Source organism: Ictalurus furcatus, chromosome 11, assembly GCF_023375685.1.
Source record: "Ictalurus furcatus strain D&B chromosome 11, Billie_1.0, whole genome shotgun sequence".
Classification (NCBI taxonomy): Eukaryota; Metazoa; Chordata; class Actinopteri; order Siluriformes; family Ictaluridae; genus Ictalurus; species Ictalurus furcatus.
This window is the reverse complement of record NC_071265.1, coordinates 9,343,902-9,360,936: the sequence shown is the minus strand read 5'-3', so window position 1 is coordinate 9,360,936 and position 17,035 is coordinate 9,343,902. Positions and strand designations below refer to the sequence as shown.

Sequence of the window (17,035 nt, the reverse complement as noted above, 5' to 3'; positions counted from 1 at the left end):
AATGATTTATTGTTAATAATAATACATATAATCTAGATAGCTATACCAGCTAGTTAGACCGTAGGACTCGTATGATTTTCATATCAGCACAACTGATGCTCCAGCCAACACTTTTTCTACACTGGTGTCAGAGAAGCTTAAATTTTAAGAAAAAAAAATAAAGGGTGTGGATCTGCATACCTGTACAGGAAGTGTATCACAGCCCACACGCTCTTATTCCATTTACAGGTCATTAAATCAACTCTCGAACGCTGATCAGTTTGACAGGTTATATTTGCATCAAAGAATCCTGAAAATGAAGACATTATAAATAACTGCAAAATTATCAACATGAAAGTAATGCACATTCCTTCTGATTCGTTACGTATAAAAGATGACTGGGGACTGACTAATATATGGGTTGGCCATAAAAATTTGTATTGATATTACACTTATGTAGATTTATCATCATTGGTGGAAATCTTGCTGATTAACTCCTTGAATTTCTAAGCTTTAAGATGTTTTTATGATTATTCAGTAAATACACTCAAACAAAACAGGAAAGATATATAGATACAAGAATAAATATTTCCATGCTGTTTGTGTCAGTGAGACAAGAATCTGAGATACTGACACGATTTGTCTCACCTTCTACGTAAACCTTGGTGTAGGCAATACTGCACTTATATCTCTCTCCCATCGGGTAACAGCACATCAGTGTATCAAAGCCGGGCTCTTTTGACCTGATAGTGACTGCGCTGACTCTTTCATTGATCATTCGGTATTGGCTTTCTGGAAGCATCTGGCCATTCAGCATCCACACAGCTTTACTGGCAGTCCAGCTGTGGTTGTGAAACACACTGTACACTGTTACTTCTGCACCAGGCCTGGAGAACACTTCAGCAGGGATGTAGCTCACTGTTGAGGGTTGAAACAAAAAACAGAGAGTTTAACAAGTATAAAGAAGAAATTTTTTTGTATAACTCCAATGATAACAGGAACGAACTTGTTTCACAAATTTTCCACAACATTAGCACGTTTGCCTCGCGCCTCCGGGGTTGGGGTTTAATTCCTGCCTCCACCCTGCATCAGAGGAGTTTGCATGTTCTCCCCATGCTTCAAGGGTTTCCTCTGGGTACTCTGGTTTCCACCCCCAGTCCAGTCCAAAGACATGTTCTGTAGGCTGTTTGCCATCTTTTAATTGTCCGTAGTGTGTGAATGGGTATGTGAGTGTGTGTGCGATTGTGCCCAGTGATGGGTTGGCACCCCATCCGGGATGCCCCCCACCTCATGCCCTGAGTTCTCTGGGATTAATCGTTTTATAATCTGTGATCCTACACACCAGTTAATGTCAACAAACATGCTTTTCTGAAGTACAGAATGCTGTTTGCTACCATTGGTTTGTTTGGAGGTTATGCAAAGCAAGTACCTCAACCATAACCAAACATTTATAGGAAATAAGTTCACAAAACAGCAACAAGATCGAGTTGAGCCACTGAATTAAAGCTGTTAAGGCAGGTAGAAGTTTCCTTTCATCATCTGATCCTCCATCTTCAATCTCCGTCCTCATCTACGCGAGCGCACTGAACCTTTCCATGTAGGTTACTATGGTGACTAAGCCTAACAAGTGTTTCCCAAATGCACAATAATCCTGCCCACATGATGCAAGACAAATACTCGGTGAAAGAACTAAAGAAAACACTGCAAAACAAGCCTGCATTTTTTTTCCCCATGGATTACCTCTTTTGGTGGAATGATAGGAGTTGTTTATTGAAGATCAATAAAGTACAACCCTACGATGGCACTTGAAAGCACGACTACGTTGGCATCTCGATTTGTTGCTTTCTTGTGTAGCCTGTGTATTAATCTGCGAGTGTTATAGATTTTAGACCCCTTTCATGCAATTTGCTATATTAAACTATAACTGCATGCAATTACATACAGTATCCTCATTTCAGGGGCCCATGAATAAGTAAGCCAATGATTTTTTTTTTCTTATCTACTTGTTTGAGAAGCCAGAAACAGATCAGATGTCAAGTTGTCCCTCTTGGAAAAGCAGGTCACAGATTTACTTCTTTAATTTCCTTACCATTTTTTGTAGCAGATATAAATTGCATTATTTTTCCTCTACAATAATAGTATCTGGCAAAGTTGGTCATTTAACAGGGGACTCTATAATGTTTGCATTTCTGAGCAAGACAGGAGCATGACTGACAGGCAAGGAGTTCAGCATGCAATTTGTCAGATACTTTTGTCTCAGGTGAACAATGCACCAAGCAGAAGAAAATTTTTTATCAGGAAAGTGAGCTTGTAAAAAGACCATAAAGAGAAGAATAGATCAACCTGAGGGTTTACTACATGATAGAATCCGCAAACAAACCATGTTACGCTCAAAAAGGAAAAAGCTAAAAGGTCTATAAAGAGCATGCGGACGTCACGTCTTTTGTCACTCCTCACAATCCTTCCTTTTATATCCTGTGTTTTTCTCCCATTCATTGACCGAATTTATGAGCCGTGTACTTATGCTGATGTCATTTGCTCCACAGCTCTCTGGACTGTTCCCTTTGATCTGCTTGTCTGATTTTGTATTATTTACTTATTTTTTCACTAAAATCTTGTTTTGAAAGGCTTCTAGTCTTCTAGAGATTTTGATGAGATGAGACTACAGATGAGATTGTTTTTTAAATCACCTGATGGAAAGCGCATGATTTAAAGCACACCAACACATCCTGTCCTCGCTGCCATGAGTATTTATGGCTCCAGTGGAAGTGAAACGCTCATCAATCTTTTCCTGATGATTAGAGTGGCAAGAGCAACAGGACGATGATTTCAGAATTGTACAGAAGCATCTTAATGTGTCATATCAATGGTCTTATTATTACATATAAAATTAAACTACCTGGGGCAAACAATTAGACATAATTATTGAAACAGTGCATTTAAAATATATGTATTGAACACATTTTAATGCACATACTGAGTGTCTACTGTCAGTCAAGCTGTAGCCTTTATCTTTACTACTCAGTAATACAGACATGGTGTTTAATGGCCAGCATTGGCAGGTAGTATTGCTATAGGGAAAAAATTACACGATCTCAATAAATAAATGAATGAATGAATGAAACAAAATGAAAGAAATGTGAATTTGGAGCTGCTTTTCCTGCAAAACTTGCTGACCATGAAGTGGATGAGGTTGGACCCGAAATTTGTTTTTTCCTGGATGGGTAATATGCATTGATTTGTGTTATAAATGGATAAACGGTCTAGATCAATAACTGCATCAATATTTTGCATGTGTAACAATCTGTCATAAGTACTCACAATAAGATGATGGAAATATAGCTAGCTAGATCCTGAACTAACTTTGGTGAACACACCAACCACTATCAATTCTTGGAGATGGACATAGGGATGGATAGGTATTAGAGTCAAGAAGTAGGCAGATCAATCCAATGTTTTTGTACAGGGTGTCCCCAAACACTTTTTAGCAATATGTCTTCCAATATTTTTAATACTTAGTTTATATTATAGGTTTTTTTTCCAGATAGCCTTTAAGAATTCCTTTGACAAAAGAAGAAAGTATTGAAATAATGGAAGCTGTTGCAAAGTTGCGATGGACTTTAACAGGAAACATGGCAAGCACACACTCACTGTAAAACCGGAGAAGTTCATTTAACTCCAAAAAATTTGAGGAAACTAATTACCTCAAAAAATTTTAAGTTGATAAATCAATTTCTTTACGCCAAATACACTTAAATATAACAAGTTTTAGTTACATTTTTGTTATATTTAAGTGTATTTGGTTTAAAGAAATTGATTTATCAACTTAAAATTTTTGAGGTAATTAGTTTCTGCAAATTTTTGGAGTTAAATGAACTTCTCCGGTTTTACAGTGCAGCACTCAAAGTCATCAGCTACCAGCCTTGGAGTCCATCTATGAATCATGTTGCTACACAAAGCAACAAACATCTCCAGAAATCCCACTTAACTCTGCCACCATTTGTTTACCCTCCTGCCATCCAGAAGCAGTACAGGAACATCTACTCATGCACAGAAAAACAGCTTTGTCCCAAGGGCCATCATCTTAATGAAACAGACCAACCCACTGGAACTGCATCCGCTGTAACTGCCTCCATACACACAAAACATTAAATCTTGTAACTCATTGCACTGACAAACACCAGCAATGATAAGTTTCTGTGGTAGTAATAGCTGTATATCCCCATTGCATTGCTACTAAGACGTCAATTCTATTACCTCTCCATTTCAAAACTACACACTACATTTGAAAAAACACAAGTTTGCGCATTACCTACCCTGCTACTTTACATGACAGCAGTGGAGTGTCACTATAGTTTTATTTTTGTGCTAATAACCTATTCTGCCTTTATAACTTGTCTGTATATCTTGAATGTATGGCTTATCTTCTCACCTGTATGGCATATCCAATTTAGATACACCTGCATGGCTTATCCAATTTAGATACACCTGTATGGCATATCCAATTTAGACACAGCTGAATGGCTTATCCAATTTCGATACACCTCAAACTAAAGCTGACATTCTGTACATTAAATCATAGTTATTGCTTCATTTCACATACAATATGCTGGACTACTAATCCAAAAATTTATGTCACCCCACAATTATTTATTTCTGTCCTACACTGTAGTCTATGGGCAGCACATCAAAAAGTTTTTAGACTTATTTGCAACAGTGTTGTCTGGTGATTGGCCTAAGGCAGGAGACACAAAGACACACCCATCCATCCATCCATTTTCTATAACGCTTATCATCCTTCAGGGTAGCGGGGAACCTGGAGTCTATCCCAGGAGACATGGGGCACAAGGCGGGGTAGTGCCAATCCATCGCAGGGCACAATCACATACACATTCACACACCCATTCACACATTACGGACACTTTGGACATGCCAATCAGCCTACCAGTCATGTCTTTGGACTGGGGGAGGAAACCGGAGTACCCAGAAGAAACCCCCACAGCAAGGGGAGAACATGCAAACACAGCACACACAGAGCAGCGGCGGGAATCGAACCCCCAACCCTAGAGGTGTGAGGCGAACGACAAAGACACACACAAATGGAACACACAATGAGGTAGTAAATTACACATCCTTTTATCTGTGTACAAAAATATACTATAATAAATGCATGTATAACAGATAATTGTTTTATTCCCAGCCAGATATCTTAACTCACATTGCTTTATTCAAGTTTGCAGTTAATGAAGAAACTCTATCACAAGTAAATTGAGTCACCATTTGTGCTAAGCACTCCCTCTACCTATGAGAACATTAAGTCATGTTGTATCTCTATAAACAATATATTGTTGGTGTCTATAAACACCAACAATTGCTACAAGCCATCTGAAACAAAGCTGAAAATCTATAAAGAAAGCTAAATGAGCACACACATACACACTTAGAGCTAGCACTCTTATTGGGCATACAGCTGACTCATTTGGTCCCAATGGTTAGACTTGGTAGACCTGTGAATCCTGTGAGATTTTGCAAGGCAATGTTCAATGTTAAATTCATAGAGACTTTTAATAAGAGGTTTTTTCACAAAACGTAAAAGCTCTTTCACAAAAAAAACAACTGGATTGGTGAACCCAAAAGTGACCACATCAGACAAACAACTGCTATTTCTAGCAAGTCAGTATAATGAAGGGCTACAGCACAACAAACACCATATATGGTCTGTTAAATAGCTAAAGCAAGATTCAGTGCTCAGATACAATATGGGCTTTATGCAGTAAAACATGCATAAAGAGCTCTCCATCACTTACAGAACACAGCCAAAAAGCCCAAGAGAATTATAATAATAATAATAATAATAATAATAATAATAATAACAACAACAATAATAAAAGAATAATTTAGGGACTTAATGGATAAGTAGTACAATGGCACAGAACTACTCCTTTCCAACTAAATTAACTAATGGACAAGAGTACATTTCAGAGCCTCAATGCTCAGAACACTGCAAAAAAAGAAGAAGAAGAAGAAAAAAAAGGTATACTATTTTAATTTTTCATGGAGCTCCAGTCATAAATACATACATTACATTACTATTACCAATAGATATTATATTGTTATTACTTGGGCCATGTCTTGTATGCACTGCCTTTTGAATCTTAAGGGTTTTCTAAATCTTGTTAAGGCCTTTACAATGCAAGCATTTTGTGTTTATTTCACTCTGTTAAGAAGAATAAGGTGGAACCTAACAGGGTGGACATATAGAGGCAGGATTAGCTAGGACAGCAAAATTAGGCATCGTTGTAGAATAATGGCTAACCTTGAACATATTATCCATCCATCCATCCATCCATCCATTTTATGTACTGCTTATCCTACACAGGGTTGTGGGGAGTGTGGAGCCTTTCCCCAGGGACTCGGGGCACAATGTGGGGGACACCCTGGACGGGATCGCAACCCCTGACAGAGCATAATCACACACACATTCACACATTACAGACAATTTGGAAACGCCAATCTCTTTGGACTGGGGAGGAAACCGAAGTACCTGGAGGAAACTCCCAAAGCTCGGGGAGAACATCCAAACTCCACAGGTCGGAGGTGAGATTCGAGCCCCCGACCCTGAAGTTGCGAGGCAAACGTGTAGGCTAAATATTACCAAACACCGAGATGAATAGCCTCAGTCTAAAAGGTTGAATGTTATAATGAATGCAATAATATTTGAGCAGGAATACTCTTGAATAAATTGTAAGCTAGGAAAAGGAAAAGAACTCATGAGTGTCAGAAAGGGTGGCAACTGCGAGGCTACTGTGTCACAGCATCCATACCATCAAGTGTGAGGTAGAACGGCTGGCTCCAGTCACTCCACTCACTCCGGTAATGAAGGTGATGAAGGGTCTTACACCGCACCTGAACTGTATATCTGACTCCAGAAGTGAGCTCGTTCAAAGACACCCAAGGATGCAGGACATTAAGCACCTAACACAGACACACACATACACACACACACAATGAAACACACAACACAGGTTTCAGTATTTAAAATCAGTGTGTGAAATTTTAGAACTAATTCTCTACAAGTGTATCACAATAAAGAACAAAAATCAGAAGCAGAAAATCTGAAGAAAAGTCATGAATACAACGATGTTATTGCTATTGTTGCTGGTTTGACTCACCTCCCAGTGTGTGAGAGAAGTGTTAGGTGAGTAGCGGAGCTCGTAGTGAAGTGGGTGTTTATTATTTCGTGAGTCATTCCAGGCGATCATCACCTCACCCTCAGTAGTTACATTATACCGCAGATGAAGTGGTGTGTCTGGCTTCCCTGTGAAGAGAGGTCACTCAGGAAATATTACAACTGACACGAGTCCACCTTTGTGCTTTTGTGTGCCTAATTTGAGCAGATGGTAACTTGATACCTACAGTATATCTTACAACTTAGAAACACAAACATTAACACACTCACACTCGATTTTATCCCGGTCAACTCTGTATTTCAGACTAATTATTATTACTATAACCTTTTATTATGTGACAAGATGATATATCTTTGTCTCAAAACTCTTGTGTTGGAGGAAGTGTCTAAGTCCACAGCTGCGTAGATTGGTTTAATTCTGCATACTGCTTGGTCTTTACAGGCTTCAGACCATCACGTGTGGTTGGTTACTGTTAATCACCTCCATCCACCTCGTCTCATCAGTCTCACTTTGCAGTAAACTGTTTGAGTGGAAAATGGCTTTCTGTACATTTGTCATCAGGCTGCAGTGTAAAGAGCACTGATTTGAGCACACACCCCTTGCATACAAATGCTTTTCCTATCAGTAGAAATCTACATGGCTATCATGGTTTCACAAGCAACCCTAAATACTTCAAGCACCTCAAATCTGCCCAAGTACAATAAGCTCATAATGTCTGCGAACCATAAAAAGTGATTGCGAGCCAACAATCTAGTTTAGTTATAACAATTTAGTTATTCAGATTTACAGATAAAAGTCAATATTTTTCCTGTTATCTCAAAATGCCCTAAAGTGCAGCTTTAGGAAAGATGATGTTGTGCATCATCATTCATTTATTGAATAAGAATAGGGAGCAAAATCAAACAGCAATCAAATTAGTGTCATATTACAACCCCAAATTACTTAATGAGATCAAAAGCCGCTGATAACTAACTAAGCTTGTTTAAAATGTCACAAACAAGAACATCAGTCATTTTTCTAACCGCGTAACTGTCAAAAAGACCTGGGCAGGAGTCACAGCTTCTTACAGGCAAAGCTTCATCAAAAAATTTAAAAATATTAGATTTTTTTCCTGTTGATGCAGACGTGAACACTAGTCTCTGAGCCTGCTACAGGGAACAGCATACTTAATAGTGTGTGTAATATCAATTAGTGAACATGAAATATATTTTTAATAAAATAGTCAGTTTAGAAAAGTTCTTGTCTGTTAACGGGGATACTTCAGATCATAAAAACTGCAGTATTGTGTCCCATTAGGATCTGGTTAAGACCCACTGCTGCTTTTTTTTTTATATATCCAGCCACTACAGGACACAGTTTCCACCTTGGCCTAGTGGTTCCCATGGCGACCAACGCCATGTGTCTCTGATCCTGTCCTGTCGGTGTTTTTGTTACCTGATTGTGTTTGCCACTGCTGTGTTATTCCTTGATTAGTATGTCTGATGGTGTGTTCAAGTCATGTCGGATAGATCGCATTTACAAGTTGAGCGCACATGAAAGCCACCACAAAGTCATAATTACAAGTGGATTTTCTTTGTGTGCGAGTTTCCGAGTTGGGGGCGGGTCAGTAAGAAAACATGGTGGAATCAATGGATGTAGCATTGGTAAATTTGTTGAAATTAAATGTTTACTCGTCGAAGAAGCTGATTTCAGTTATGATGCGTTCGCTTTTTCATTTCCAATAAAACAAGTTAATTGCCTGCACAAAATACGACAGCATTGTACAATTACGATATAATATATAACAATAAAGGTTACAGTGGCTTCATAAATTGATTAAAAACATTTTTTTAAACAAGCAAAAAACACACCTGATGCACATTCTTTGTTCTTCATTTTCTAGAAGTAGAGTTAAAAACCCTTGCTGTATGTTTTTGCACTTAATTAAGAGAACTAATACCGCCATCGTGCTCCGACCGAAGTGACTTGAACGCACCTGACGTCGTAATTGCGACTTCCCAACTCGTAAATACGAACATCCAGGAGGACTTGAACACACAGTGAGTATACCCTGCTGTTACTTTGTAGCATCTTATCATGCATCACATCACACATTACACTTGTTTTTCACTTTTACTCGAGTATTTCAGTTTGGCCAGATTTAGCAGGACAACTCTTCAAAACAAATAAGTGCATCAAAGACATTAAAGCTTAGAATAGAAACCTCCTTCTCCTAAATTCTTGTAAGGCATAAATAGAATTAACAGGAGAGAAATCATATTTATATACATTTATCCCCAGAAAGCCAGGAATGTTAGAAGAGGAACGCTTAGGACCTTTAGATTAATTAGCATGTAAGTGTCTAGGAATTGTTTGGTAGCAAAGATTGCATTTCCATCAAATTACCGTACTATAGTCTTAGCTCACTCTCGTACATTCATGCCCAGTGTACTTCAGTGTTCCTCACAATGTATCTGTAACATGAGGCGAATGAGGCAGGATGCAAGTACAGGCGCTCAGCATGTTTTATCAGGGTGCATACGTAAATCAAAATCATATCACATACCATGCCTCACTACACAGGAAGTCAGCAGTAAAGTACGATTTTTAATAAACAAGGTCAAAACAGGCAAGAGTAAAAAAAAATTTAAAGAAAAACAGAACGTGGAAACAGGAAAAAGAAAATGCTGATCAGACGTAAAGATCTTAAAGAAATACAAAAACAAACACACACCGCGAAAGGGGAATTTCTGACAATGTCGCTGTGTTGTGTATTACTTTCATTTGGTTTTATATGATGTATTGTGAAACGATTAGCAAAGAATCTAAGGTGAAGTTTAGTACAGTCAATTAACAGGGATTATATGGAAAAACCTTTATGTGAAACTTACGCAGCAGATCAGTGCTGATGTGCATCTCGGGTGTCAGTAAAGGACGGCCACTGAGAACTCCACGAACAGACAACGAGAACGAGACATCGTTGGTATGAAGGCCAAAGGAGCATGTGATCTCATCTTCGCCAGGACACTCCACCTGAGTAGTGATGTTCGTTTCATCTGACAGCGTATCCGAGTCCAGTCTGACACAGAAAAGCAGAAAACCAGTATCACCTGGATGTGTGAAATTTAATAACTAATGACTATTTTTATTAACTGCCTTTTATCAAATTCTCATTCCTCACAAGTACTGTATATCACAGGAGACTACTTTCCTACAAATGCCTACATTTGATATGTGATTTATACCCCAATTTCACTACACTGCCATGCGGGGGTGAGAAATATGGACCTATGTTTTTAGCACTGAAAAATAAAAGTGTCTAAATTTAAAATAAAAAAAAAAAGCCAAACTATGAACATTGTCGGTCACCAATCCGTGTATGCTTATGAAGTAGGTTCATTGATGTGTTCCACCTCTGAGCTATATCTTGCAAACACAATTACATTATTATTTCAGCCTACAGGGTAAAGACTTGGAGGAAATGTAGACAAACAGAAGACTCATGCTACTCACCGCAGGCTAATAATCAGCTGACCGGTGTCCGTTGCTGTTGTTCTTTGGGGTTTTAGATAACAAATTACATTTGCTTGATTGTCTTCCAGCCAGCAAAGGATGTCCAAACGGATGTTTTCTGGAATGAGATTCAGTCAATGTTTATCTCTTTAATGCTGTCATTTGTTAAGACAGCTCAAGCCAGTTAATCACACGCTCAGCAAGACCTTTTTAATCAAGCTAGTTTAAACAAAGCTTCATTACAGTGCGTACACATACAGGCTAAACAGGAATCGAGAAAATATTCTTTTACACTTAATATCCTGCTCAGAACCTCACATTTTTTGCTAATGGAATTCAATTATTTCAAATGTGCACTGCTTATTCTGTGCATGTTGTTTAAAAAAAAATAAAAATTGAGCCACTAACTATTACAGAGATTCAGTTTTCTTATTACATCATTGTAGATGCAGAGCTCTGTCTTATAAAGACAGTCCATAAATCTACTCACTCATATAATAGTTTTATAATGCAGCTGTCTTACAAGTCTAGAACTGAGTGGGGAAGTAATGAGAATTGATTATCATAACTATTGATTTGATGATTAAACCTAATAATTCACTGCTTTCATGTCCTCCAGCTTGGCATCTCGGACAGGTGGCTGAGAGAAGCATCATCCGAACAAATAAGAGCTTCAAGACCAGCTTGAACTACCAGGTGATGACCACCCCCATAGTTAAAAATGACATAACTGTTATGTCAGGATTAAAGATTGCATTGCTACCTAGGTCATTTTGTGATTTCCACATTTCTGAAACTGTTTTCTACAACTACACTAACATAAAATACCAGTTCCAATGTAATATATACTGTAGTAGTAGTACATCTAAGCAGTAAAAGTTAAGGAGACTGGACTTGGCTTAGAGAGTTCATTGACTCCACTGTTGTGAGGCTGTTGAACTGATGAGCCGTTAAACATCCAACAGCCTTAAATTTTTAATTGGCCTAAAAAAAAAAAAAACAACCGTTACAGATAAACATGCAGTAAGTGAAGACTACCAGAGACATCTTGAGATACACTGGAATCCTCTGTGGTATTTGTGGAGTTTTTGATGCGGCACTGATACTTGTGAAGGCTGTTGACGTGACTGAGACTCTGATTGTGAACGCTGGAGCTAGCGCTTGCCTCACTGGCGTTTCCATTGGAAGTCAGTGCACAGCACAGCTGAGCTCTCCACTGCAGATCCGGATACACACCTGTGAATTCATGCAATTATCCCGTCAGACAATCATGCAGATACAGTTCATGACCTTCAGATAATGCTCAGAATGGTCAAACATCAGAATGGGGAAAAAAATCATAATCTCTGGTTGCTGGTGCCAGACAAGCTGGTTTGAGTATTTCAAAAATGGCTGATCTCCATTGATTTTCACACACAACAGTCTCTAGAGCTTCCACAGAATGGTGCAAAAAATAAAAAACATCCAGTGAGCAGCAGTTCTATGGGTGGAAAACGCCCCATTCGTGAGAGAGGACTGGTTCGGCCTGATGTGAAGGCTACAGTAACTCAAATAACCACTCTGTACATCCGTGGTGAGAAAAATACACAACATACTTACCAAACGCTGTGGCACAGGCTATAGTGGGCAGAGGCTCACCTATTGCAAGTTGAACATCGGGGAAAACATTGCCTGGTCTTTTTCCAATCATCAACGGTCCAATTTCAGTGAGCCTGTGCCCACTGTAACCTGTTGGTTTTTTTTTTTTCTTTCCAAACTCACACAGCTAAACATTGTTAGTAAATAATAATAAAAAAAAGTATATCTTAAAAATACAAAAACAATATCATGGTTATACTTTCCTAAATGAAGTCTTCAAAAACCATTAATAGAAATGGCTGCGACTTTTCTTCGATTTCTTAATACATATCCACTGTTAAACTATGTTTAAGCAGTGTGTACAAGCAGGTCATATTCTCTCTTTCTCTCTCTATTCGACATCAGCGAATAGCTGATATAGCAGCGAATGGACTGCTGTTTTTTTTTTGCCTGCACCACCACAACACAGGAGAGAAGAGAAAGCACAACAACCCGCAAGCCTAGACAATACGAAATATTAATTTCAATATTGTGATAAATAGCATTTTTTTATTTATTTATGAATAACAGTTACAAACTGACGGAAATGCGGCTGGCATGATGTTAAAATGTTGTGCTGAATCTTTCAAAAATAAATCAGTGTTGAATAAATCATTTTAATAGATGTTAAACTCAGTTTAGCCACATTTTTTTTTCATGCAACACTATTGTTTCGCTGGCAGTTCTATTGGGATGCATTTCTATGACCGTGTATCATAGTAATATCTTCTAGCTTCATGATATGATCATTTTCCTAACAAGAATGTACCGCCTCATCTACGTTTATGGTAGAACTGGCAGAATGTCGATGACTAAATGTTTGTGCTATGTGAGTAAAACTTGGACACAGGCCAAACACTCACCATGTAAAGCGGTGAAGACGTTCACGATGACAAATAGCCTCATGAAGAAAAACCTGGAAAGGAGTAAGCATCTGTTAAACGACTAAAGGCATGAGTCAACCTTTTTCGTGCTGGGGGGATAAAGCACTGGGGTACGCACATTATGACTGGGTTCTTTCATTGCTTTAGTCACTCACAGGGCTGCAAAGTTCAAATGGTCCATTAATCCTGCTACAGCCTCAGCAGTGTTCAAGCCCATAAGCCATTGCCTACTGCAAAGTCAAACTGCAATCTTCCAGATGCACAGATGAACCGTGATGGCATGATGCTGCATTAACATGTCTCTGAAAGCAATTAACAGCGACACAACTTTCATCTCCATGCAAGGAAATTGGACTAAACTCCTCAGTTCACACATATTAAAAGAATACTTTTTAATAAAACCAACATCTCACACTCATACATTTGTAATAATTTACCTTGACTCAATTTGTATGAACAGTTAGAAAGATTAAGGCTCGGGTTGTGCTTTTACAATGTCCACTGTACGTCTATAGTCACTTTCCTGTACACTCTATTTTAGAACATTACAATACTTTGACATGTTTCCACTTATACACAGCACAGTTGAATCTGATTGGTCAGAAGGTCTAATATGTTATCGTTTCTATGGTAGCAGTGACTTGTACGCTGGACAATCGACACACTCTAATCCTAATGATAAATGAATAAAAACGTTGCTATTTTACAAATATGACATGTAAATAGGGATGTAATGATGCACTCCAGTCACAATTCGATTCGATTCACGAGACTGGCTTGACCGTTTGATTTAATTTGATTCTCGGAATATTCTGAACAAAATTTGAATGAAGAAAAGCGATGACTGGAAAAAAAACTCCTTTGTTTTTATTTCTGAATCTTAAAACAATGCAAATCAGTGCATTTCTGTCTGTATATAAATCAAAAATTGGATGAACAGAGGTCTAATGTTGTAAATGAAATGTACTACAGGTTCTCCATGTCCTAAAAATAAATAAATAACTGTATAAAGTCTTCCAGAAATTTGATTCAATTAACAAAGTCTTTGACCTGGGGAAAATTATAGATTGAAACATAATGAGCTCCAAAGTTGCTAAAATGCCAGACTTCCGCGACTTCTTTCTTGGGCACCATAGATCGCAGAGGTGTAGGGCTGGTTGTTTAAAAGCTACTGAAGAGCTCTTTTTAATGATTATTACGTGGTTGTGTACATATAAGCAATATAAGCAATAATGTGTGTCAGTCGTTGTGATCTGGAGCTATCTATATACTTTAGCTTTATGTTTTGGGCAGATAATATAAGACCTCTGGAGGTCAAACAGTGTAACTGCATTAGATGCATAATTTATAGAATGCTGATTCCCGTGATATGAATCGCACACTCCCACAATGCACACAGTCAAATCTTTGTATCGGGATGCATCGTTACACTCCTTTATGCAAATATCAAATTTTTCCATAAGGGAATGTTTATTTAACATGTATGGAAACAGTCTTCAGTGTCAGTGCCGTGTGACAGTCACTAAGCTTTCAGGACTTAGTTTTCAGGACATTCAAGAGACTTCAGGACATAGGCTTTCTGGTTTCTGAGTAACCTGACAAACTGCTTTTTTGTGTTATTAACTTCAACAGAGAAAAAGGAATGGCCAGTGAGGAAATGACAGTTAATAGCTATTATAATGCAAGTGATAACAGGGGCTTGTCTCATGGATGTTCCACAACATTTTACATAGAACTGTAATGTGCTGAGTGGGTGTGTAGGTGTGTTTGTTTTGTATACTTTGGGTCTTGTGATGTTAAATGTTAGTAATTTACCTGGGTACCACCACAAGCCTTATAATGCTGACATGCTGTGCCAGTGATAAATAAACTTTGTCTTGACTTGACTTCACTTGACAGGGCTTTATACTTTTGCTTGCAAAATAAATTTTCCATAAAGGCAAACAAAATCCAACTACATCATATTTGCTCAGTGTGCATTCTTAATTATATCAAGTTCGCTCAAACATGATTCATTTATAAGCATTTAGTGAATCAAATGAACTGTAATGTTATAGCACCCTATCGGTCAAATCGCACAGGTACGACTAATGCTAGACAGAAATTATGAACTAATGCAACCCTTTTATTGGTGAGAAAAAATATTCAATTTTTTTTTTTTTAATTTTCTAGTTCAATGATTGATTTCTTAGTTAAGGGTTGTTAAAATTAAGTGTTATTATTTCCGAATCAGACTCAGAAACCACGTGAACTAACTAGCCTGGCATGTTAGCAAGTGTCCATTCAAACAGAAATCAAATCTATTAGAATGCTGCAATGGTAGTCAAGTCAGATTTAGCTAAGAATCTGCTTTTATTGAGAAAAATTGTGATAATTATTAATGGGTGCTCAGCACCATTAGCATTGACTGTTTTGCAAACTTATATAAATACAGGTTTTCCTGGTTGTTGTTCAGTGGTTTAACAGTGAGATCTGGGTCTACCTAATGGTCATATTGTTTCCATTAGTGGCAGTTGGTAAGTGGTTGTTGCAAGGTAATGCTCTCTTTTTATTTGAGAGAGGTTCTTCATTAAGCCCCTGCTATATATATGCTGTCCATACTGTAAGGCGTGCATGAATGTCAATCCCATAGATACATTTAGCTAGATAACGCCACTTGACATCTAGCTCACGCTTCAGTACAAGAGTTAACCTTAACAGTGTTTTATCCAAGCTGTAAAAAGCATCAAATATCACATATACAGATTGTGAGAATTAGCATATTGAGATGCATGCCAAGGTTGTTTTTTGGGGAAACTGTCCAAATGAGGCAACGACTGGTAAATATGTAGTGTTTCAACAAACACGATACAACGTCAGAAGTCTAAGTCTAAGTTAGGCAACTATCTTGATATGAAAATGTAGTATTGGTACATGACTAGTATGCTTATTATTATTACCTATGTTTATTATAGTCTATGTACAGTAAGGTCAGAACCCATCCCATAGCATTTGTGTTGAAGTTTCAGCACTTTTTGATCGGGGATTTATAAGTGACTTTGCCTCTGTGAGGCATTGCATAAGTAAACAACCCCCCTGAATGTTTTTGAATCCCTTAAATTAGGTCTAGTGCAATCGGTTGCCATCAGAAGTCCAATAATTAGCTGAATGGAATCGACCTGTGTGCAATTAAAGTTTGTCAGAGAGCATACCTAAATAAACAGCATCATAACCTAGGAGACCATAAACACCAATGAGTTATCAAGACAAGTCTAGGGGGGGGGGGGGGGGGAGTTTTGGACAAGTATCAATCAAGGCAACTTGAAAGCAACATTAAACCCATTAATCAAAAAATGGCAATATGGCACAGCTGTGACTCTACCTAGAGGAGGCTGTCCAGCCAGTACTGAGAAATCCTAGAAGAAAACCTGTTCTAGTCTGCAAGATTTGAAATGGGGCAGAGGGTTACCTTCCAACAGGACAACAGCATACTACCAAAGCTGTACTCAAGTCATTCAAAAACAAGAATCTGAAGGTGTTAGCATTGTCCAGCAAAAGCCCTGACCTCAATCTGATTGAGAATCCGTGTCTCTATACTGTCTAATGGCTTGAGCAATTTTGCCAAGAAGAATGGCCAAAGATTTCAGGATCTAGTTGTGCAAAGCTGATAGACATACTGAGACTTGTAGGTGTAAAGGTGGTTCTACCAAATATTAAACTAGGTGGGTGAATACTCATGCAACCAAAAAATCCCTGTTTTTTTGTACCTTCAAACGTTATACATATTATATAAATCAAATAGTAAAAATACCAATTATGTCCATTTCAATTTTAGGTTGTAACACTACAAAATTTGAAAAGGTCAAGTGGGGTCTACACTTACAGAAGACACTT

The 17,035-nt window shown here is 38.0% G+C and overlaps 1 protein-coding gene across 5 annotated transcripts in view; it reads right to left on the bottom strand.

The window, feature by feature from the left end:
* Positions 1–17,035, bottom strand: part of lepr (leptin receptor) — a 57,836-nt gene that overhangs the window by 17,113 nt on the left and 23,688 nt on the right. For 3 of the 5 annotated variants that reach the window (XM_053636126.1, XM_053636127.1, XM_053636129.1), the window contains exons 3-10: positions 13,142–13,194; positions 11,700–11,897; positions 10,662–10,779; positions 10,040–10,227; positions 7,152–7,297; positions 6,804–6,954; positions 628–897; positions 181–289 (exon numbers count right to left, since the gene is read on the bottom strand). In XM_053636126.1, the coding sequence (XP_053492101.1) occupies positions 181–289; positions 628–897; positions 6,804–6,954; positions 7,152–7,297; positions 10,040–10,227; positions 10,662–10,779; positions 11,700–11,897; positions 13,142–13,194 (1,233 nt within the window). Of the gene's footprint in view, positions 1–180; positions 290–627; positions 898–6,803; positions 6,955–7,151; positions 7,298–10,039; positions 10,228–10,661; positions 10,780–11,699; positions 11,898–13,141; positions 13,195–13,280; positions 13,465–17,035 lie in introns of those variants that run through there. The other 2 variants (XM_053636125.1, XM_053636128.1) reach the window with 2 other exon arrangements.